At 38.7% G+C, this 19,209-nt stretch overlaps 1 protein-coding gene across 6 annotated transcripts; it reads left to right on the top strand.

Moving 5' to 3' along the window:
* The first annotated feature begins 4,940 nt into the window (after window positions 1-4,940).
* Window positions 4,941-17,296, top strand: LOC115104865 (transcription factor AP-2-alpha-like). Of its 6 annotated transcripts, none has more exons than XM_029626213.2 (7): window positions 4,941-5,016; window positions 9,236-9,652; window positions 10,766-10,817; window positions 12,472-12,697; window positions 13,210-13,328; window positions 14,944-15,085; window positions 15,916-17,296. In XM_029626213.2, the coding sequence occupies exons 1-7, from the start codon at window positions 4,945-4,947 to the stop codon at window positions 16,196-16,198; spliced, it is 1,311 nt and encodes a 436-aa protein (XP_029482073.1). In that variant the 5' UTR covers window positions 4,941-4,944; the 3' UTR covers window positions 16,199-17,296. The 6 variants fall into 6 exon arrangements, with proteins under 6 accessions (XP_029482073.1, XP_029482072.1, XP_029482074.1 ...); XM_029626212.2 differs by having other exon boundaries at window positions 9,236-9,670; XM_029626214.2 differs by lacking the exon at window positions 4,941-5,016 and adding an exon at window positions 6,668-6,866 and having other exon boundaries at window positions 9,236-9,670.
* The last annotated feature ends 1,913 nt before the right edge of the window (window positions 17,297-19,209 follow it).

Here is a 19,209-nt window from a genome sequence, read left to right as displayed (position 1 = left end):
AGGCCTGTAATTAATCGATGAAATACAGTACATCGCGTAGCCTATTTATTTAATTGTAATGAATTACTTTTCAGAATATTGGCCTAATGTAGACAGTCACATCCGCAGAAAATGATGCACTTAATAATGAGTTGGATTTGAGTGTTTGTGAGGTGTTTTAGACATATGTTCAGAATGGATCACTATGGTAACCACAAGGCCTACTGACAAAACAGAATATGGCTAATATGGCCTACCTAAGTAAGTGGAATATTTAATAAATGCCCAGTTTCTCGTTTCCCAGTTGCGATGTAACTAAAGCATAACGTTGATCGTACCAGATGCATCATTATTTACCAGACAAATTTGTAAGTGTTTCTGAAACCAACAGGTAGAGAAAACCGTGTGCAGGTAGAGTAAATATTGTATTGGCACTGGCCCTGGAACTGATCCTGTATATTACTTTCTTGTGTTCTTCTTATTTCTATTTATCGTGTTTTTGTTCTACATTACTTTTTAAAAATGGTAATACTGATATTGATTACTTCATTGTTTGGGGGACCTGAGTAATATTTGGTTGGGGGACCTCCCACCTCACAGCAAAACATGTTAGTGACCCCCCCCATCAAGTTTTCTGCAATTCTACCTATTTTGCCATGGGGTAGAGAAAAGCTAATTTAAAGCTAATTTCCTGCATTCTAAACATTTTGTAATGACTTATGCCATGTTAATATGATATCTGAGTGACAATGACTAACAAAAATCAATGGCGACCCCCTGGGGGTCAAAGCCCCTGAGATGTGCCCTGCGTGTCCGGTCGGTATTCGGCTATGATTACTCCAAGTTTAAATACCTGGCTAGCTGACATGTCTAATTGAGTGACTGTCAGTGACATAACTAGATAAAACTGCTGTTACACAACCAAATTGTCACAATCTATCAATGAAATGTATTTATAAAGCCCTTTTTACATCAGCTGATGTCACAAAGTGCTGTACAGAAACCCAGCCTAAAATCCCAAACAGCAAGCAGTAAAGATGTAGAAGCACGGTGGCTAGGAAAAACTCCATAGAAAGGGCAGAATCTAGGAAGAAACCTAGAGGAACCAGGCTCCTGAGGTCAGCACCTCAGGAGTAAATGTCAGTTGGCTTTTCATAGCCAATCATTCAGCAAGTTCGGGACACGGTAGCACGTCCAGTGAACAGGTCAGGGTTCCAGAGAGAGAGAGAAGAGAGAAGAGAGAGAGAGAGAGAGAGAGAGAGAGCAAATGAGGTGAGAGCAAATGAGGTGAGATAAGGGAGGTAAAGGCAGAAAAAAGGCAATGGTGGCGAGGTAAAGACAATATAGCAAGTTAAACAGTGGAATGGTAGATTTGCAGTGGAAGAATGTGCAAAGTAGAAATACAAATACTGGGGTGCAAAGGAGCTAAATAAATAAATAAATACAGTAGGGGAAGAGGTAGTTGTTTGGGTTAAATTATAGATGGGCTATGTATCTGTGAGGGAGATAAGTGTTTCCAGTTTCAGAGATTTTTGTAGTTCGTTCCAGTCATTGGGCTTTGGTGACAAAACAGATGGCACCGTGATAGACTGCATCCAATTTTTTGAGTAGGGTATTGGAGGCTATTTTGTAAATGACATTGCCGAAATGGTCAGTTTTATGAGGGTATGTTTGGCAGCATGAGTGAAGGATGCTTTGTTGCAAAATAGGAAGCCAATTCTAGATTTAACTTTGGGTTGGAGATGTTTGATGTGAGTCTGGAAGGAGAGTTTACAGTCTAACCAGACACCTAGGTATTTGTAGTTATCCACATATTCTAAGTCAGAACCGTCCAGAGTAGTGATGCTGGACAGGCGGGCAGGTGCAGGCAGCGATCGGTTGAAGAGCATGCATTTAGTTCTACTTGTATTTAAGAGCAATTGGAGGCCACGGAAGGAGAGTTGTATGGCATTGAAGCTCGTCTGGAGGGTTGTTAACAGTGTCCAAAGAAGGGCCAGAAGTATACAGAATGGTGTCGTCTGCGTAGAGGTGGATCAGAGACTCACCAGTAGCAAGAGCGACATCATTGATGTATACAGAGAAGAGAGTCAGCCCAAGAATTGAGCCCTGTGGCACCCCCATGGAGACTGCCAGAGGCCCATACAACAGACCCTCCGATTTGAGACACTGAACTCCATCAGAGAAGTAGTTGGTGAACCAGGCGAGGCAATCATTGTTATAAAATTAAGCTTGACAAAATGTTACCAATACATATTTCAAATATCAGCCTACATTTCATCCTATTCATTACCCAAATGAAAAATGTATCATCTATTGATAATGCCCATTAACACAAAACACGTATACATTGTTTTATAATGATATCTTGTGAGGTAAGGCAGGAAAGAAGCCTATAAAGATGCACTGTTCACTGATGTGGGAAGGTTTTTAAAAGCCATGTTACTAACACTCTGGGAAACACCTCGACTACTAAAGATGCATCATAAGATGGCTCTAACGTTGATCTTAACGCTACCAAGGGTCTGGGAAACGGCGCCTTGGTGAATCGACTACAGTAGGCCCTACAGCCAAGTGGAAAATCGTTTTTGTTTTCATTGTACAGTAAATAGAATGTCTTTATATTGTATAATTTCTGCCAAAAGATGGCGCAAGAAGATCAATTAATGTATATACATGCCGATGTCTGTGTTCAGATTGTATCTGTCTGGGATTCATAAATAGGAATACTGGGCCAAATCTGAGATTATTATCATTATGAAGGGTTTTAGGATGAGACGAAATGGTGCATAAAAAAAATATATGTTTAAGTTGAGTATAGGGAATAATTAAAGCGTATTCTTGATATAAAGGTCATTTTGTTTTATAGTCTATTTCATTCAACTAAATGATCATTGCAGTGAAGTGCTCTGCACTGAGCTGGTAGGCTTTGAGCGTATTATTTCTTACTGGAATGTCCTTTGCACACAATACATTTGATTTCAAATACCGTTGAATTGGAAACTCTGGCTTTCTGTCGTGCTCTTCTTTCTCTTAGCGCTTGATGGCGCAAGACCACAATTTATTAGTGTGGAGATCGTCATTTGAGAATAACGATTGTTTCATCACTCGAAACACATAGGGTAAGTACAAAATCTATAACTCCAGAGTTCATAACATTATGTGAGAGGACTCTTCATAGATTTTCTTGGTTACATTTGAAGCACATGAGGGAAGGAATATAATATTGGCTAATTTTGTGTAAATTGTTTTACACCTTATTTATAGTGCTTCAAACCATTTTGTTCTTATTTACGTAGCTATAAGGCATAGTTTCATCACGCCTTACTTGTACGATAATGAATAAAGTTATGCGCCAAGGTGTGGGTATATAAGAATTAAGCACGAAATATGAGTTAACCACATTCTATGACATGTCATGTTGTGAAGTAGATTATTTCTTTAGCATTGGACTGTTCATTACGTAAACATCTGAAATACATCTAAATATCTGAAATGCAACAGCTACTGATGATGATAATGATAATACAGTTGTGTTGTTATTGGCAAGACGCATTACATGCGCATTATCCTTACTAAATGGTGAGATATATCAATGCCCCAAAAAGTGCAACCAGTCGTTTCAGTATCGTTGCCTATTAAGCATCTTGCACAGTTTTATGGTGCTTAACGGAAATTGTGCCGGGGGCTCGTGGTAGGGGTGCTAGCGGCCTTAGACAAACAGGTTGGATATTAACATGGAAACGTATCCTGTCCAGAACTCACACAACACACTTGCAGCGTTCCTGTGCACAGTATTCCAGTCCACCTTGCTGCTCTGAAATATATTGTACATTGTTCTATTTAATCTGTACCTGTACTTCCATTCTTCTCAAATCGATTGTCTTTGAAGTAAAACTTTAATATTCCCTCAAACATGTATAGAATACAAGGTTGAAGACAGTTGCCAATGACAGACTATAACACAACAGTCAAATGAAGTGTGCAAGTTAAATTTAAAAAAAAAATGTAATCTAAAATATTTGAGTGTTTGCGTTAAAAATTGTGTGACTGTCTATTTCAAACTGGGCTGGGTTTTCTTAGGAAAAGTATGCTCAAAAGTAAAGGCCTGTTGTTTATGCTATATAGGCCTAGCTTACTGTTGTCACTGTTGAATTTGACATAGCACAATTGTTATTATTGTTTATTTATCATATGTATATCAACTAAATAACATACCATTGCTCAAGCCATATATCTTTCCATTCTGCAATTGACAGCCATATATCCTTCCATTCTGCAATTGACAGTGCAACACCCGGCACGTGTCGACTCTATCCATGTTGCGGTCAACAACGTAGAGTCGACACGTGCTCGGTTAGAAATGACAAGAAAATACGTTTATCACCTCAGCGCGCGCACGTGTTGTTATTTTTGTTGTTGTTTGTGTGCCTGATGAAGATGAGTTCCTCCCGAGGAGTTTACATAAGTAGGAAATAAACAGATGATAAATAAACCGTGACCCCAATGCACGTAAGGGAATCCGGTAGACTGTGTGTAAGTAATGATGTTACCTTAACCATCAGATTTTCATCCTGATACAGTTTCATTTTGAATGTGAATATATATTTTACAACCAACTGACAGTAAACTTGTGGACATGTTGTAAATCAATAAGATTTTAAATTTAGTTTACTATTTATACATGTAAAAAATTGTAAAACTCTAGCAAAGTTATAATGTTGACCTCGCTGAGTAGGCCTATCCACAACAGTTAGCCCATAAAAAAGTTGCTGTTGTACCCTTTTCTCTCATATGTTCAATGCAGTGAGACCCAAATGCAAATTCACATGAGACCATTACCTCTACTTCAGGTAGGATTACACACCCGGTCCATTGCGCGTGCGCCGCCAGGTGAGGTAATCTCGTTCAGCACAGGTAAAAGATAAAATTGTTTTAGGGACCGAAGGCTCAATGAGATTACACAACATGCAAGATACCATATCAGGACAGATTGAAGAAAAAATCATGTCGATAATTGGCAAAATGGGAGATTGGCAGGTATGTGTTGTTTATTTAAAAACAAAGGTGTTATTGAACGTGTGCATACTACAGGAGTTTAATTCGTCGAATTTATGGACACAATTGGGGAAATGCATTGGCCATAAGCGATTGCCTTGTAGAATTAGTAGCACTATCTTTAGCCTAAATATAAATAAAGTTATATTCTATAGGTATTGTTTAAATTATTTTCACTTGTACAGTGTTAGTTTCCCTCAAACGTTAATAATGTTCCCATTTACCCCTGATTAACAATACCGTATTGGCTGTTGTGCTAACTTTGGGAAAGTCTGTTTAACATGATGCATAGTAAGTAGGCTATACCGCTCAAGCAGTTTAAGAAGATAGAAAACCGTCCCTTATAAAGAAGCAAAGAATAGCCTATATGGAATGTGTGAACAGTAAACATATATTTGAAAGAACCGTGCTCAGACATTTTGTTTTGCTTTGCTTAGTTTTTTAAATTTAAAGTGTGAATACAAAATCAATTAAAATAGCACAGTCATACATAATATACTCCAACTTTTCATTTTATATGTTGATTCGTCTCTGCGATGGTAAATAACCAACACTTGAAATAACATATACTAAAATTATAGGTCGCCTAGGACTTGTGGTTCTTGTCATCTCAAAGTTCGAAACAAATCTATCCGATCGATGTATTACTGTGTATGTTGCATGTTGGCCTGGTGAAAGGGCTTTAAAATAATAATTCAATGTAGATTTTAAAACAGAACGTTCTAACGCGGTGAAAATGAGGTCGGTAACACAAGCCATGGTGAGATTTAGGTTTCACTCTCCGAAAGAACACCACCTCTAAAATCAACACCGCAGCACACATCCCACAATTTCTAAGGCACTTTTACCTAGACGATAGTTATAACAACTGGTTATAAAGGTACCCCACCAAAAAAAATGGTAATCTAGAGTTGGCGACCTGGTTCTTGACCCGAAACCCTTGGTGCTCAACTTCGCCGGCGACGGGACTGAGATCAAATACTTTAGACCCTCATTCACATTAAACAAGCTATTTTGTTGTGTTAATTATTTACATTCCGAAAACGGCGCTCTTCCATGTCGTCAATGGAGCTGTATAGCTACTTTAGAGTGGTCCCTCTTTTACGTGAAAGTGACAGAATAGCTTCTCATTGTCTAAATACATCTAAAACAACAGGTTACGAAAAGCAGGTATTAAGAGAATAGTAGAGAGAGTATTTGGCATATTGTGGCACGCTCTTCAGGGCAAGTTGTAGATACAGAGACCGATTATATCATAGGTTAGTAGGCCATGTGTGTGTGAGCTGATGTAAGTTGTTTTCATGAAGTTGTTTCATACAAAATATTCTCATCAAACAACATCTGCTAAAACGGAATATGCAAGAAAAGTAAAGCAAATGAATATAAGATATAACACGTATTATCCAATTATTAGTTTGATCATATCCATCATAATGATGAACGTAGGTGCAGGTTTTGTTCTTGTCATTTTGTCAAATTTAATGCTTACGCTCAGTTCGTGCTGTATATTGTCATTGGATGTGGGAGAAGTAAATACATGTGTAGTCTCTCTCCAGTTTGACCTGTGTTGTCCGTTGGTGTAGGGCAGATGGAATCAAGCGGCTGTTGATATGCTAATGAGGGAATGCGAATGTTAGTACAGTGGTGCGCGAGCCTTTTACTTCCACCATTAGAGGGAGATCTCAGAGCGCAGACAGCCAAGTTCACCTAAAATAGTTTCAGCTAGAGCACAATTCACTGTGTAGAACAAGGAGAGGCGCTCTCAAGACCCACCACAACCCATGAAAATGCTTTGGAAATTAACTGACAATATAAAATATGAAGATTACGAGGTAAGAGGCTCATATTTGATTTATTGCCATTTTCATGTCATTAATGGCGTGCAGTTTTATTTGTATTTCGTCAAAATCTGGAATTGTTTTGACATTTGTCAGGAAACATATTTAATTCAACTGAAGGATATAAAAATGCATACTGGTTTATTTCATATGTTCGATATATTTTGATATAGACTCATTACAGTTTTTATTGTGTAAAAATATACATTTTGCTGTTTCAATATTTATAACGCAAATATTGTAATAAATATCATCATCATAACAGTCATATTAATAATCATAATCATACATTTTCAAAGCAAGGAAGTAGATTAATACTTGTCAAACCTGATGCACAGGCAATAACAGAGACAAAAAGGTTTATATAATTTTTTACGAAATTGCGTTTAATAGGATTTATCAAAAATCATTGCTGAACAATGAGTCAAATGTAGGCCTATACATTTCATGTAAGATCATGTACTTAGGGACACATACTCAACATGCATCATCGAAAAAAGTTTGTTTATAATAATGTGTTTAAATATAAAATAAATTATGGGATGCCTATCCCTAATATTCTTATGAAAGAAGTCGGTGCATTTCAAGCCCTTAGCTCGTGCACAGGCTGAGTGGTTGTTATTATAGCACACACAGAAAGTTTAGCAGTCATATCAGGCAGTTGTTTAGGAGCGGTGAATCCAGTTGAACATGTTTTTGCCCGGGTCTGGAGAAGGAACATAGTCTCGTCTAGAGCAGGGAAGAAACGCTGGGCTTGAATTTGTGATTATCTCAAATCCAGTTTAATTTACGGGTAACATACCCGTTTCTGTTAATAATAGAAATAAGTGTTAACTACACGGTGTTTTCATAAAGGGGACTCTTTCGCTGTTTTGTCAAAACGGTCGCGTTTAGGTTAGTAGGGGAAAGTACATTTCATAAGCTTGTGAGGTGCGTATCCGTTTGAGAACTTTGTAATATATTTGTTCCAAGTTAATGTTAGCTTGGATGGCGTAGTTTGAAGTCGAATAACCGAGGATTCATTCATTTGAGATATTCGGGAAGGGCCATGGAACGCGAGGCGTCAGAATCTGAATTGGAAAACAAAGGCGAGCAGACAACCGCCCTCTGAACAGTACAAATGTGCCAGCCGAGATGCCCTCAGCGTTTGCTGGATTTTCACACGAATCAGAGGTGCACATTGTTTCTTTCCATGGGTCTTCCTCTCTCTCTCTCTCTGGTCACCCCTTCATTCTGTCTTTCTTTCACTTTTGTTTGCCCTCGAACCTTTTAAACCCCTCCCCTCCTCTCTCTGATTCGTCAGACGCAAGAGAATCTCCCTCTTTTTGTCTCCCGCTCTCTCTCCCCTCCTCACTCACTCCCTCTTTCTCTCCTCATCTCTGATTAGATATACTGATTCCTCATTCAATGGACGTCATTTAGTGCAGACTCTGCCTTGAGTTGGTTCCTTGCTTCACGCTCGATTTCCGACCATTCTACCCTTATTAAGAATTCGTGTAGCCTAATATTAATAGTCATGAATATCTGCTATTAGGAGTCCAAGGGAAGAAGCAGCTCTTTGCTAATAGAGCTCAAGCGAAGGAACAGCAGTGATAGAACCAGACGGAGGAACAGGGATACAGGAAACTTTAAACATAAATCCGCAAGACAAAAAACACTGCATTTTAGAATCGAATGAAGGATAGTGGGAATTTAATCAAATTCTGATGGATTATCGTTCTTCGCTGATGCTTATCTGAACATTGGGCTACGTGATCTTTCAATAGTGTTGTTGCTGGCTTTATTTTGTTTGCTCGTACATTTTCGTTGATTTGTCAACGTTTTTATTCAGAAAAATACATTTTGAATCGCTCGAAAATCTTCGCAGATGTTAGTGCACAGCTTTTCCGCGATGGTAAGTTGGACTCCTTGGCAAAGACTGATATAGGCTTATACTTCATGCTGCATTCAGACTCAGATTGTTGCATTTATTTAATCAAATTGTTTTGGTAAGATAGCATCCAGACAATTTAAGCCAAACAAATATCTCACATTTTACATCAGTATCGAAATATTTCAACTGTAGGCCTATTCATTTATTTATTTTCCGAAAACGATCCAATACGAATGTATTATTGGCCTACAGTAATTATCACTGTTATTATTGGTATCATTAGTATTACTAGCATTATTATTAGGATATTATTCATCCGTTCAACAGGGATCTGATTTAATTCAATATTGCCCATAGTTTATTTAATGTCAACCAACAAATTTGGATACACACGCAATAGGCCATAACAGTCCATAAAAGTCCCTGTGAAAACGGGTAAAATGGAGGGTTGGTGTATAGGTTTAATTTCTACGATTCCTTTTTCCTGCAGGATCGTCACGACGGTACCAGCAATGGGACAGCCAGACTACCTCAGCTGGGAGGCGTGGGCCAGTCTCCGTATAGTGCTCCTCCGCTCTCCCACACCCCAAACTCCGACTTCCAGCCACCGTACTTCCCCCCACCCTACCAGCCCATCTACTCCCAGTCTCAGGACCCCTACTCGCACGTCAACGACCCCTACTCCCTCAACTCCCTGCATGCTCAGCCGCAGCCACAGCACCCTGGCTGGCCGGGCCAGAGGCAGAGTCAGGAGAGCACTTTGCTGCACCAGCATCGCGGCCTGCCCCATCAGCTCTGTAGAGAGTACCGGAGAGAAGTGCTCCTGCCGTCGGGCCACGGACTCGATACGGGACTCTCAGATTCTATCCCAATCCATGGAATACATCACTCTTTAGAAGATGTTCAGGTAATTCAGCATTATTTGGTAATTATATTATTATTACTATTACATTATTACTTTCACATTATTGATATTATAATCATAATAATTGTTGTTATTATTATTTTATAATGACGATTTATACATTATTATTACACACGTAGCCTTCTATTAAAGTTTGCTGCTGTAAATTGGCAGCTCTGTATTAAATGTTAAGGCCTACATTTTATGACTCAATTTTATAAATGCAGAAATAGCAAAAGATTATGCCTTTAATTTAATTGACAGATGACTTTTTATACGAATGTATTTGATTTTTACAAACGCCTTCGAGTCAAACATGTTATACAGGCCTGGATTATTCAGTCTATATTTTCTAGCTGTGTTTGCACGTTATTAGCCTTATTAGAGATAATTTGTTTACCCCCTCCCTCCACTGAAAATATATATAGTGTTATAAATAACACTTACCCTAAACTGCAGCTCTGAGGACTATAATTTGATCTCAAACCCCTCTCACAAAATGGATGGTATATCACGATTGTTGATTCATATACCCTGTCAATTTTTGGACGTGATTCTGAATATCCTCCCTTCATATTTAATTTAATTGTGCTCATTGAAAAGACTCTTTCAAGTCCGGATACGAGTGGGGGTCTGTGAGCTATAATAATACAATAGTCCACTCGGGAGTTTTACACATTAACTGATGTTTTAGAAGTTCCATCGCTCAGCGGGTAATACGAATAAATGGAATAAGTAAAGGGTCTATCTATAGTGATAAATCGTTTTGTTTTATTGAAAACAATGGCCTAATCACTAATTAGCGTGCACGGCTTGTAATAACACCGTTATTCCTAATATAATTCATATTTATTCGTAAGTAGCCAATCTGTGGATGGAATCAGGTCACGATTATTGAGGCGTTATTTAAGTCTGGTGTGCACGACGCACCCTGCCCAACAGCTGTAGACAATAACCCTTCCCCTTTATTGAAAATAATAACAGGTAACCTATAGCCCCCCCCCCCATATTGTCTGATTGTGGGCTACACGCCAGCCTTTTGCAAACAGCATGACATGTAAGATTCATTCCATTGTATTCTTTATTAAATAGTGTTTGTGCATCTGTGTGTTGCAGCATATTGAGGATCAAGGAATTCACATCCCAGACCAGACTGTAATTAAAAAAGGTAAGCAGTTTCCTTCGAGATGCCATGCCTGTTTGCACAAGCTGAACACCACACCAGTCCACCACTCTGCTCGGGAGCTCGGTGCGGTAGCTAAGGCTTCACTGAACCAAATGGATTAATGCGCAGTGTTTTTTAATACGTGAGCTCGAGTGCATCAAACTAACTGCACATGTTTAATCAATGAAGGCCAATGTCAGCATTTCAAAGTAGTCAGATGTGAATATGCCCTATATAGGTTATGCTGTATCCTATAGGTTTTAATGTGTTGCATCCTTTTCGCTCGATGTCATATCTAGGCCTATAGGCTACCCACTGTCCACGTCATTTCAACCAAAACAATCTATGTGATGATGTCAACGTGGAAAATTGATATTATTTGAAAAAAGTAATCAACAGAAGATGTAATCTACATAATATATATATTATATATTATATATATTACATATATGATGTGTTTTTATTTTTTACCCAACTTTGAACCTAAATCCAATGACTTTTTAAAATGTTGATTTCACGTTAGATGACAACGCAGCCAAATGTAAATCAAAACTAGAGGTTGAAGCGACGTCTGTGTCCAGTGAGTAGTTCTCTTTGCACCGCAGGAGCAAATCTAACATGGCAGTTGTTAATGCTGAATGTATTCAGTATCAAGATGATACCAGATCCTGCATCAAGGTGGAACAAATCTCAACCTGCAAAAATAGGCAAGGTCTCTAAACCATTTATAGAGTCCAATTCCATCAATGTTTTACATAGCTGAGGTTGTTTGTGGAATAATGCGTTCAGGGTTGCATTATATAGATGGGCCTAGCATAATTGCGTGTGGATTGAAATGTTTTCTCCTATACTGTAAGACCATTTCGGGCGTCTGAGACCTACTTCATGGTCAGGTTGAATGTTACTCCTCTCGCCATGTAGAGTCTTTTGTCAAGTCAAATTAGTTGCGCTGAGGATGAATCTTGAGAGATGCTCTTTCCGCGTCAGCATGATAATTGGCTCTTATATTAGTAATCTCAAGAGTTCGTTTAGCTTCTATTGTCTCTATTAGCCTCCCCTGAGCTCTTAATGTCACAAGTGATCTATCCAAAAGGCTAGTCCCTTTGTCTCCGGTTCCTGCACACAAAACGGTAAACCCTGCAAAGAGAAATCACACGCACGAATGTATTTTTAAGGGGGACCATGGATATTTGAAAATCAGCTTCTCTCAGCGTGATGTGTGTGTGATGTGTGTGTATTGTACATTTGCAACATAGAGAGTGCGCGTGTGTCTGCAGAAATGTGCAATGTTTCAGAGGTCAAACGTAATATATAGCCCATCCTAAACAAATATAGGGTTTATAGGCCTATAACAAAGCCTTAAAATACGATAAAATAGTTTTTAGCAATGGTTAGCCCTTTGTGCGGATGCCTAATAACACCAACAAGAAAACAATACATATATTATTATTCATATTATTATTAGGTCTGTTTATATAATGTGTTATGATTCGTGTTAATATTATCATTATGATTTGGCCTGTCATAGCCTACCCTATGCCCATTGTTTTGAATTTTGTGTAGACCTCTGCACACACACTGCGTTTGATATTGATCTGATATGGTTAAGGGTCTACATTGAATGAGATTCACTGAACTTGGTCTTTGTGTTCCCTAGGTCCAGTTTCTTTATCAAAGAACAACAATGTCTCCACCATTGGGATAAATAAGGACGGTCTTTTTGGTGGTGTGGTAAACCCCAACGAAGTGTTCTGCTCTGTTCCGGGTCGATTGTCTCTGCTTAGCTCCACATCAAAGTACAAGGTCACGGTGGCGGAAGTGCAGAGACGCCTCTCGCCGCCTGAGTGCCTCAACGCGTCACTGCTGGGCGGGGTGCTGAGAAGGTGAGCCGGACTTTAATGTCTCTTCTAATTTTTTATTCCACGAATAATTTAAATCGACCAAGCGTGACACCTCCTGCTTTTAAAACAGCCTTAACGGCAGACTGTTAAATTCCATATTAACTTTACGCACACACTGAATTTGTTTTCTCGCAATGTAGCCCACAAATGAATGTAAGCCTGTTGGCCTTACCCTCAACCCTCTAACACATGTTTAAGCACGTCACATAGGCCTACACCAAAAGGAAACTACTGTAATGTTCGGTCTATTGATTCTAAGCTAGACGCAAAGCCAGTATTTTGGCTGTATATTGTGTATTTACTCAAATATAGACACCGATATATAGTTACAGAAGCACATGAATGAAATACGATGCCAAATAGATAGTTATCTTTTTGATTAAATAATATTCATTAAACTCTTTTTGGATCAGATAGTGTGTCCAATTGAGTGTTGAAAAAATATTTTATAAATTAGCCTATTCATACAAGCTATTTTTACTTTCTTGTTACAGAGCCAAGTCTAAGAATGGCGGAAGGTCCCTCAGAGAGAAATTGGATAAAATTGGATTAAATCTACCTGCAGGTAGACGCAAGGCTGCAAACGTTACCCTGCTGACGTCACTAGTTGAAGGTAAATTGCATTGTAAATTATCTGAATTCCGGTTCCGGCGATAGCAGGTGCTTTGAACGGTTTCAGGGGGAACATTCGAAATCAGTACGTTAGTGTAATTTGGGCCGGCCTTGCAAACCAATAATGCATGAAGGATATCTGTGTATTTTTGAGTGAGATGATGATGATGATGGTAATTATTCTAGAAGTATTACGCAACATTGGCCTGTGTATTTAGCCTACCTGTGTGCAATCCTCTCTTTGTAAAAGTGCATGGGCCTAAGGCTAGGCTACTACATTGGAGGTAGGAGTCGGTTAGCCTTGCTGGCCTAGTTTGTGCCAGATGAATTAGGCTCGCTGTTGAAGCCGGCTTATGGCCATTTGCTTATTTATTGTCTAGCGGGAGTGTGGAGCTGTTTCACCTCTGGCAGAAGTGGATCGATTGATTTATTATATTGATTTATTCTAGTGGCTTGTTATCATGATCAGTGTTATAAGGCGTTTATTATTATTAAGCTAGTACTAGTAGGCTAGTAGTAAGAATTCTAGTAGGCCAAGGCTACTACTAGGCTACAGCTACTGGTCACCTATTATTTACACTGGGCTCGTTCTTTCTCTGTGATGGAAGTGGAACTGACCTATTGCGGAACTATATGTTGTGAGCCTATTAAATAATATAAATGAGTCATTTACGGTGTACTGTGATCATGGCATTGGCTATTGAATAAAGAAATGTTGCTTGCAAAGTTGAGCCGTTATTATTCATCGCGGTGGTATTTGGTGAGCTGTGGGTTTTAAAGGTGAAAGCATGGGATGGTTCATTGGTTCCTCTTAATCATTACAGCCGAAGAGTGAATGCAATATTCATTGTGCTTCATTGAAATTTGGTGCTGTATGGTAATGAGGCTGAACAAATGTACGATTCTTTGCGATAAGGGGGGGTGGGGGGTATGAAGGCTCTCGGTTATTTAGTGAAAAGACTATGCTTTTTTCTGAAGTGCTGTTATTGTTTATGATCCGCTCCATTTTATGGAAACGACAAAAAGGAGTTTACTGGACATGAGCTTTGACGATAATTGGCGCGCATGCGTTCTTCTGGAGTTGAGATTTATGTCAGGAAGCCCCGCAGTAAAAACCCAACTGTTTCAGGAAATGAAAACCAAAATCAACAAAAAAGGCAGACCTCAATGGAATGAACCTATAATTCTCAAAGCTAAAATATGTCGGAGCGAGATTTACGTATATAGCCTTTTAAAATTGCTTTCCTATGTTGCATTATCGTATGGACTTTCAATAATGTTTAGGGATGTCTAATCGATGTCATGGTGTTGTGCATGACGCTATTTATAACATTGTTGTAGTGTTTCCCTGGTAGTGAACTCTTCTCTCAAAAGGACGTATGGTGCCTGACTTGTATTAATAACATTGAATTTTGTTCCATAATGTGAAAGAAGGAATGCTACAGGTGCTATATAGCCTACTGCTTTGGACATGGATACGATAATAATGCCTTCTCTTTGGCCGAAGACGTTCATTAGATTCATCATCTGATAAGTGGAAGTGTTAATTGGTCTATATTTGATGTCACCAATTCAGAGCAATATATTATACACTCAATCCATTATTTCCTTCTTAGGCGAAGCAGTGCATCTTGCCAGAGATTTTGGTTATGTATGCGAGACTGAGTTTCCAGCCAAGGCAGTAGCGGAATATACAAACCGCCAGCATTCCGACCCAAACGAACACGTCCAAAGAAAAAACATGTTATTGGCAACGAAGTAAGTGTTATGTTATCACATTTCGTATGTCCCAAAAAATGTTTTCAAGTCATTCTCATGTTTACATTGACAGTGTTTGCAAACACAAACTCAAATGGATGGTCGTTTGTTGAAGGCTTTTTGATAGGTTTCACATGGATTTCTAGTGTTACATTTTTGGCATTGATATTTGGGTTACATTGTAGTATTTTTTCCACTAATTTATTGCATTCTAAATGAATGTGACACATTACAACTGACCAACAAAAATGATTGGATACAAATTAATCGACTAACGTCAAAATATTTGAGCTTCTAATGCGCCGGATAAGTCATCACGTGATGTTATGCACGCGACAAAATGCTCAAATGAACAAACACTTTTGGAATTTCACCCTGTCAACTAACTGAATTTAAAATCCCAACTCTCTTTTTCATTTGATTCATGCCAAACATGTTTATCATGGTGCGTAAGCATGAAATAAAACACGTGGACGAATCGGCCTGTATTAGCCTATCCAAACTGGAGTGTACTGTCATTGGTCGGTCTATTGAGTAGGCCTCATCCACACGCAACCATTTTGTTTGCTGTGATTGCGTTTGCATTGACACATAGCTGGTTCTACGCCAACATAACCTTTCCCCACTGCATTAAAACATTTCGACACTACAGTAGGCCTATCACACCTAGCCTATAGCCTACGTCACTTTGAGCAAATATGTTGTGCTAACAACTATATACATTCTATCAAATTAATAGGATTTTTGGACAACTCTTGTGTACTGAATTTATATTAGGGGCAGACTGGCATTATGATTGTAATTAACACATATATTGTCTCCCCTTTTAGGCAAATATGCAAAGAGTTCACAGACCTGCTTTCCCAGGACCGTACTCCCTTGGGGAATTCTCGACCACAACCTATACTTGAGCCAGGGATTCAGAGTTGCTTGACCCATTTCAGTCTCATTTCTCACGGATTCGGGACCCCGGCCATGTGCGCGGCCCTCACCGCTCTCCAGAACTATCTGACGGAGGCGATTAAAGCCATGGACAAAATGTACCTGAACAACAATAGTCACTCAGACAGCGGCACTAAAGGCGGAGACAAAGACGAGAAGCACAGAAAATGATTCTCACCTGAAAGCCCAATATAAATATTATAAATACATATAGATACTATTGATCAAGTAAACGGGCCACTTCCTGATCTCGCAATGATTTTACATGTTTGTTTTTACTATCATTCAACTTTGGATTTTCGGAAAGCGACGTGCAAGATGCCCACCATAATTCACAGCTCAAGAGAGAGAAAGGTCTTTGCCACATGGAGGACTTTTTATGTAGGCCTGCTCCCTCCTTTTATGAGCTGCAACGGATTGAAATCCAGCGACCATTATATCTCAATTTACGATTGTAGCCGTATGACAAAAAAGAGGCTAAAAGAGGATGAATTATTATCAGTATTGTGAATAATAAACTTTGAAAAATCCACATTTACATGTCATGACTTCAGTTGCAGACTCTCACTCCAAATGACCAACTTGAACTTTCAACACGATTCACGGTTATATAAGGGAATCTGTGTTCATGTATGTATATATTTATTTATCTGTAATTTAATGGGAATTGTAAATATGGTGCGTCTGTTGAAACTTATTTTTTATTTATCTGTTGCCTCCTGTTTTAGTGGGTTTAAATATTCGGTTAGTTCTACATGTGGTTTTATGGTTCTTAGAAAACTGAAGTTTGGGGTATTTTTTTTCTCTGGGATATTTCAATTCAGCCCTCTTGTAGCATGTTGAGGCGACATTGAAGCAAGTGAACAAATGTAATAGAAATAAACCTCCATTTCTCTCTATCATCCTTATTCTATTCCGTTTGTTTTGTTGTTGTTGAAAAGAGCATACGCGATATCCTGATAAGAACTCTTTTGTGTTTCTCCTTTCTTGTTTTAATACAAGGTTTTATGTGTTGTGCCAATCAGAATACGTCTCACCTCTTGTTCTTCCCTTGAAGCACCATAAAAGCAATAAATGGATATTGTCTTTAGATTTTTTTTTTCATGTTCAAAGAAATTCAAAACATTTGGGACCACCTGATATCTTGTATGTCCAAATTGGAGGCGGTTTTAGCTGTATTGTATAGACCTCTGCTGGCAATAGTTCCCATGCCTGTCAATGTATTATAGTCCTTTGTTGCCCAGAAAAAAATAAATATTTGATACGCTTCATGTCGATTTGTATTCATATCTTTTAATGATTTTATTCCGTGGTTGATATACGCCCGGGTGTATTTTCGTTCTTGGCATTTTTTTTTATTCAGCCCGGTTACAGTAATTGCGTTTAACTGTCCCCTGACAATTGCTCCTTGCAATAAGCAGCTGAACCCATTGTTTCCCTCAAGTAGGCTATAGTAAAATAAAAAGCACATATACTTTCAACTCATAGTTCATAGCACAGGATCATTCAAACCGCAGCGGAGCTTTTTACCCTGCCAAATGACACAGAAAACAATGAATACATTGGTGTTTGATGCGTGTGTGAAGCGCCAGCCCTCAAGCGAAACCCTTGTTTAAAATCAGTGAGATGTACACGGCTGTGTTGAAGGTTATTACACTTGCCATTCCCTACCACTCTGTTTTTTTTTATTGTTTTAAGATATGCATCAAATATATATGTTTTACTACTAGGCTGTCTGTAATTATTGGTGTTGTTTGACAGCGTCCAGTTGGAATACAACTTATTTCAACTGCATTAAGTTAATTGATATGGCAAATCGTCGGAATGTGGATATCTGTTATATTTGGTCACATCTCTACCGTATAGCCCTTAGGCTTCGTATAAGTCATATCCATGCAAATGATCACGTGTGCTACTGCTAATACACCAGATGTAGCCTTGTTTTACGTGCAAAAAGGCCATGGAACATTGCATTACATAACCTAATTCAAATAGAGTTTGGATTGTATATTGATGGCATGCACCTCGAAATCAATATACTGATGCATAGAGCAGAGTCTGTGGATGTATATGAATATGCTATGTCTGTGCTCTAGATCTCCTTTTCACTGTCACGTTCTAGTCTAGAGCGTTCTAGCTTCGTCTTCTCTTTCTCTAACCGACAGTCTGTTTTCAAATAAGGTGAATGAAGCCTAACTGTACACGTCCTTGGCATAATTGCGATGCAGTGCTGTGGCAGGTGAAGCGAGCCATGGTCTGTCAGGGCTGTTTTTGTTGGCTGCATCTCAGATTGTGTGTGGGATCCTAACCCCAGGCACAATAGCTCACTCATAAAGAGGAATACCCGGCTGCTCCATCCGTAGAAAAATAGTCACAAGGAAAACAATCGTATGCTTATTTATGCATTTGTATTAGGAAGCTCCTTACGTGTGTCATTAATGCTAATGTTATTTAATAAATGAAAACAGTTTTTGAGAGCGAAACGAACGCATTATAGCCTAAATATCTATCACAATGGCTGCTGTCGAAAGCTATAGGCCATAGGCCTGTCTATCAAGGCATGATACAGGAAATACCATTGCCCCCATTTCTTTAAAAAAGGTGTTGTTAAAAATAACATGTATATATTTATTTAGTTTGTTTACGTTGATACAAACATGTCATTTACATAGGCCTATACGTTTAACACAAATGTTGCCATAATTTGATCATAAACAGGTAGAACTAGTTTGACATAATGTCTTAGAGCTAAAGTAATTTACAACAACGAAGAGGCCTGCAAATTTTACAGGCAGTCAGCAATACCCAACTGAATTTGTCTAATTCAATCCGTAACCCCTGGTTTCAGCTACATCAATTACACTTGATTCCACTATAATAATTAATACGTGTGTCTGCTGTGTACTGTTCCCGAGTTGTTATTAAATAGCTTATTCTTAAATGGTAAAATATATATAAATATATTGATCAGATATTCCCATGCACTCTTGATTGCATAGACTATACACGAATATGCAGAAATACAACAACGCGCGCATGTATGCTTGCTCTCAGGCACGCATAAACTACACTCCACAGGCACGTTTATCGGACAGTATTCGGAAACTATTTTGTTGAGATGATGTTGGGAGTTATTGCTGAGCTAACACTAGTGTCTTCTGTTTTTTCATCAATCACAAGAC

Source organism: Oncorhynchus nerka, linkage group LG22, assembly GCF_034236695.1.
Source record: "Oncorhynchus nerka isolate Pitt River linkage group LG22, Oner_Uvic_2.0, whole genome shotgun sequence".
In the NCBI taxonomy this organism is placed as follows: domain Eukaryota; kingdom Metazoa; phylum Chordata; class Actinopteri; order Salmoniformes; family Salmonidae; genus Oncorhynchus; species Oncorhynchus nerka.
This window is presented reverse-complemented; position numbering and strand designations above follow the sequence as displayed.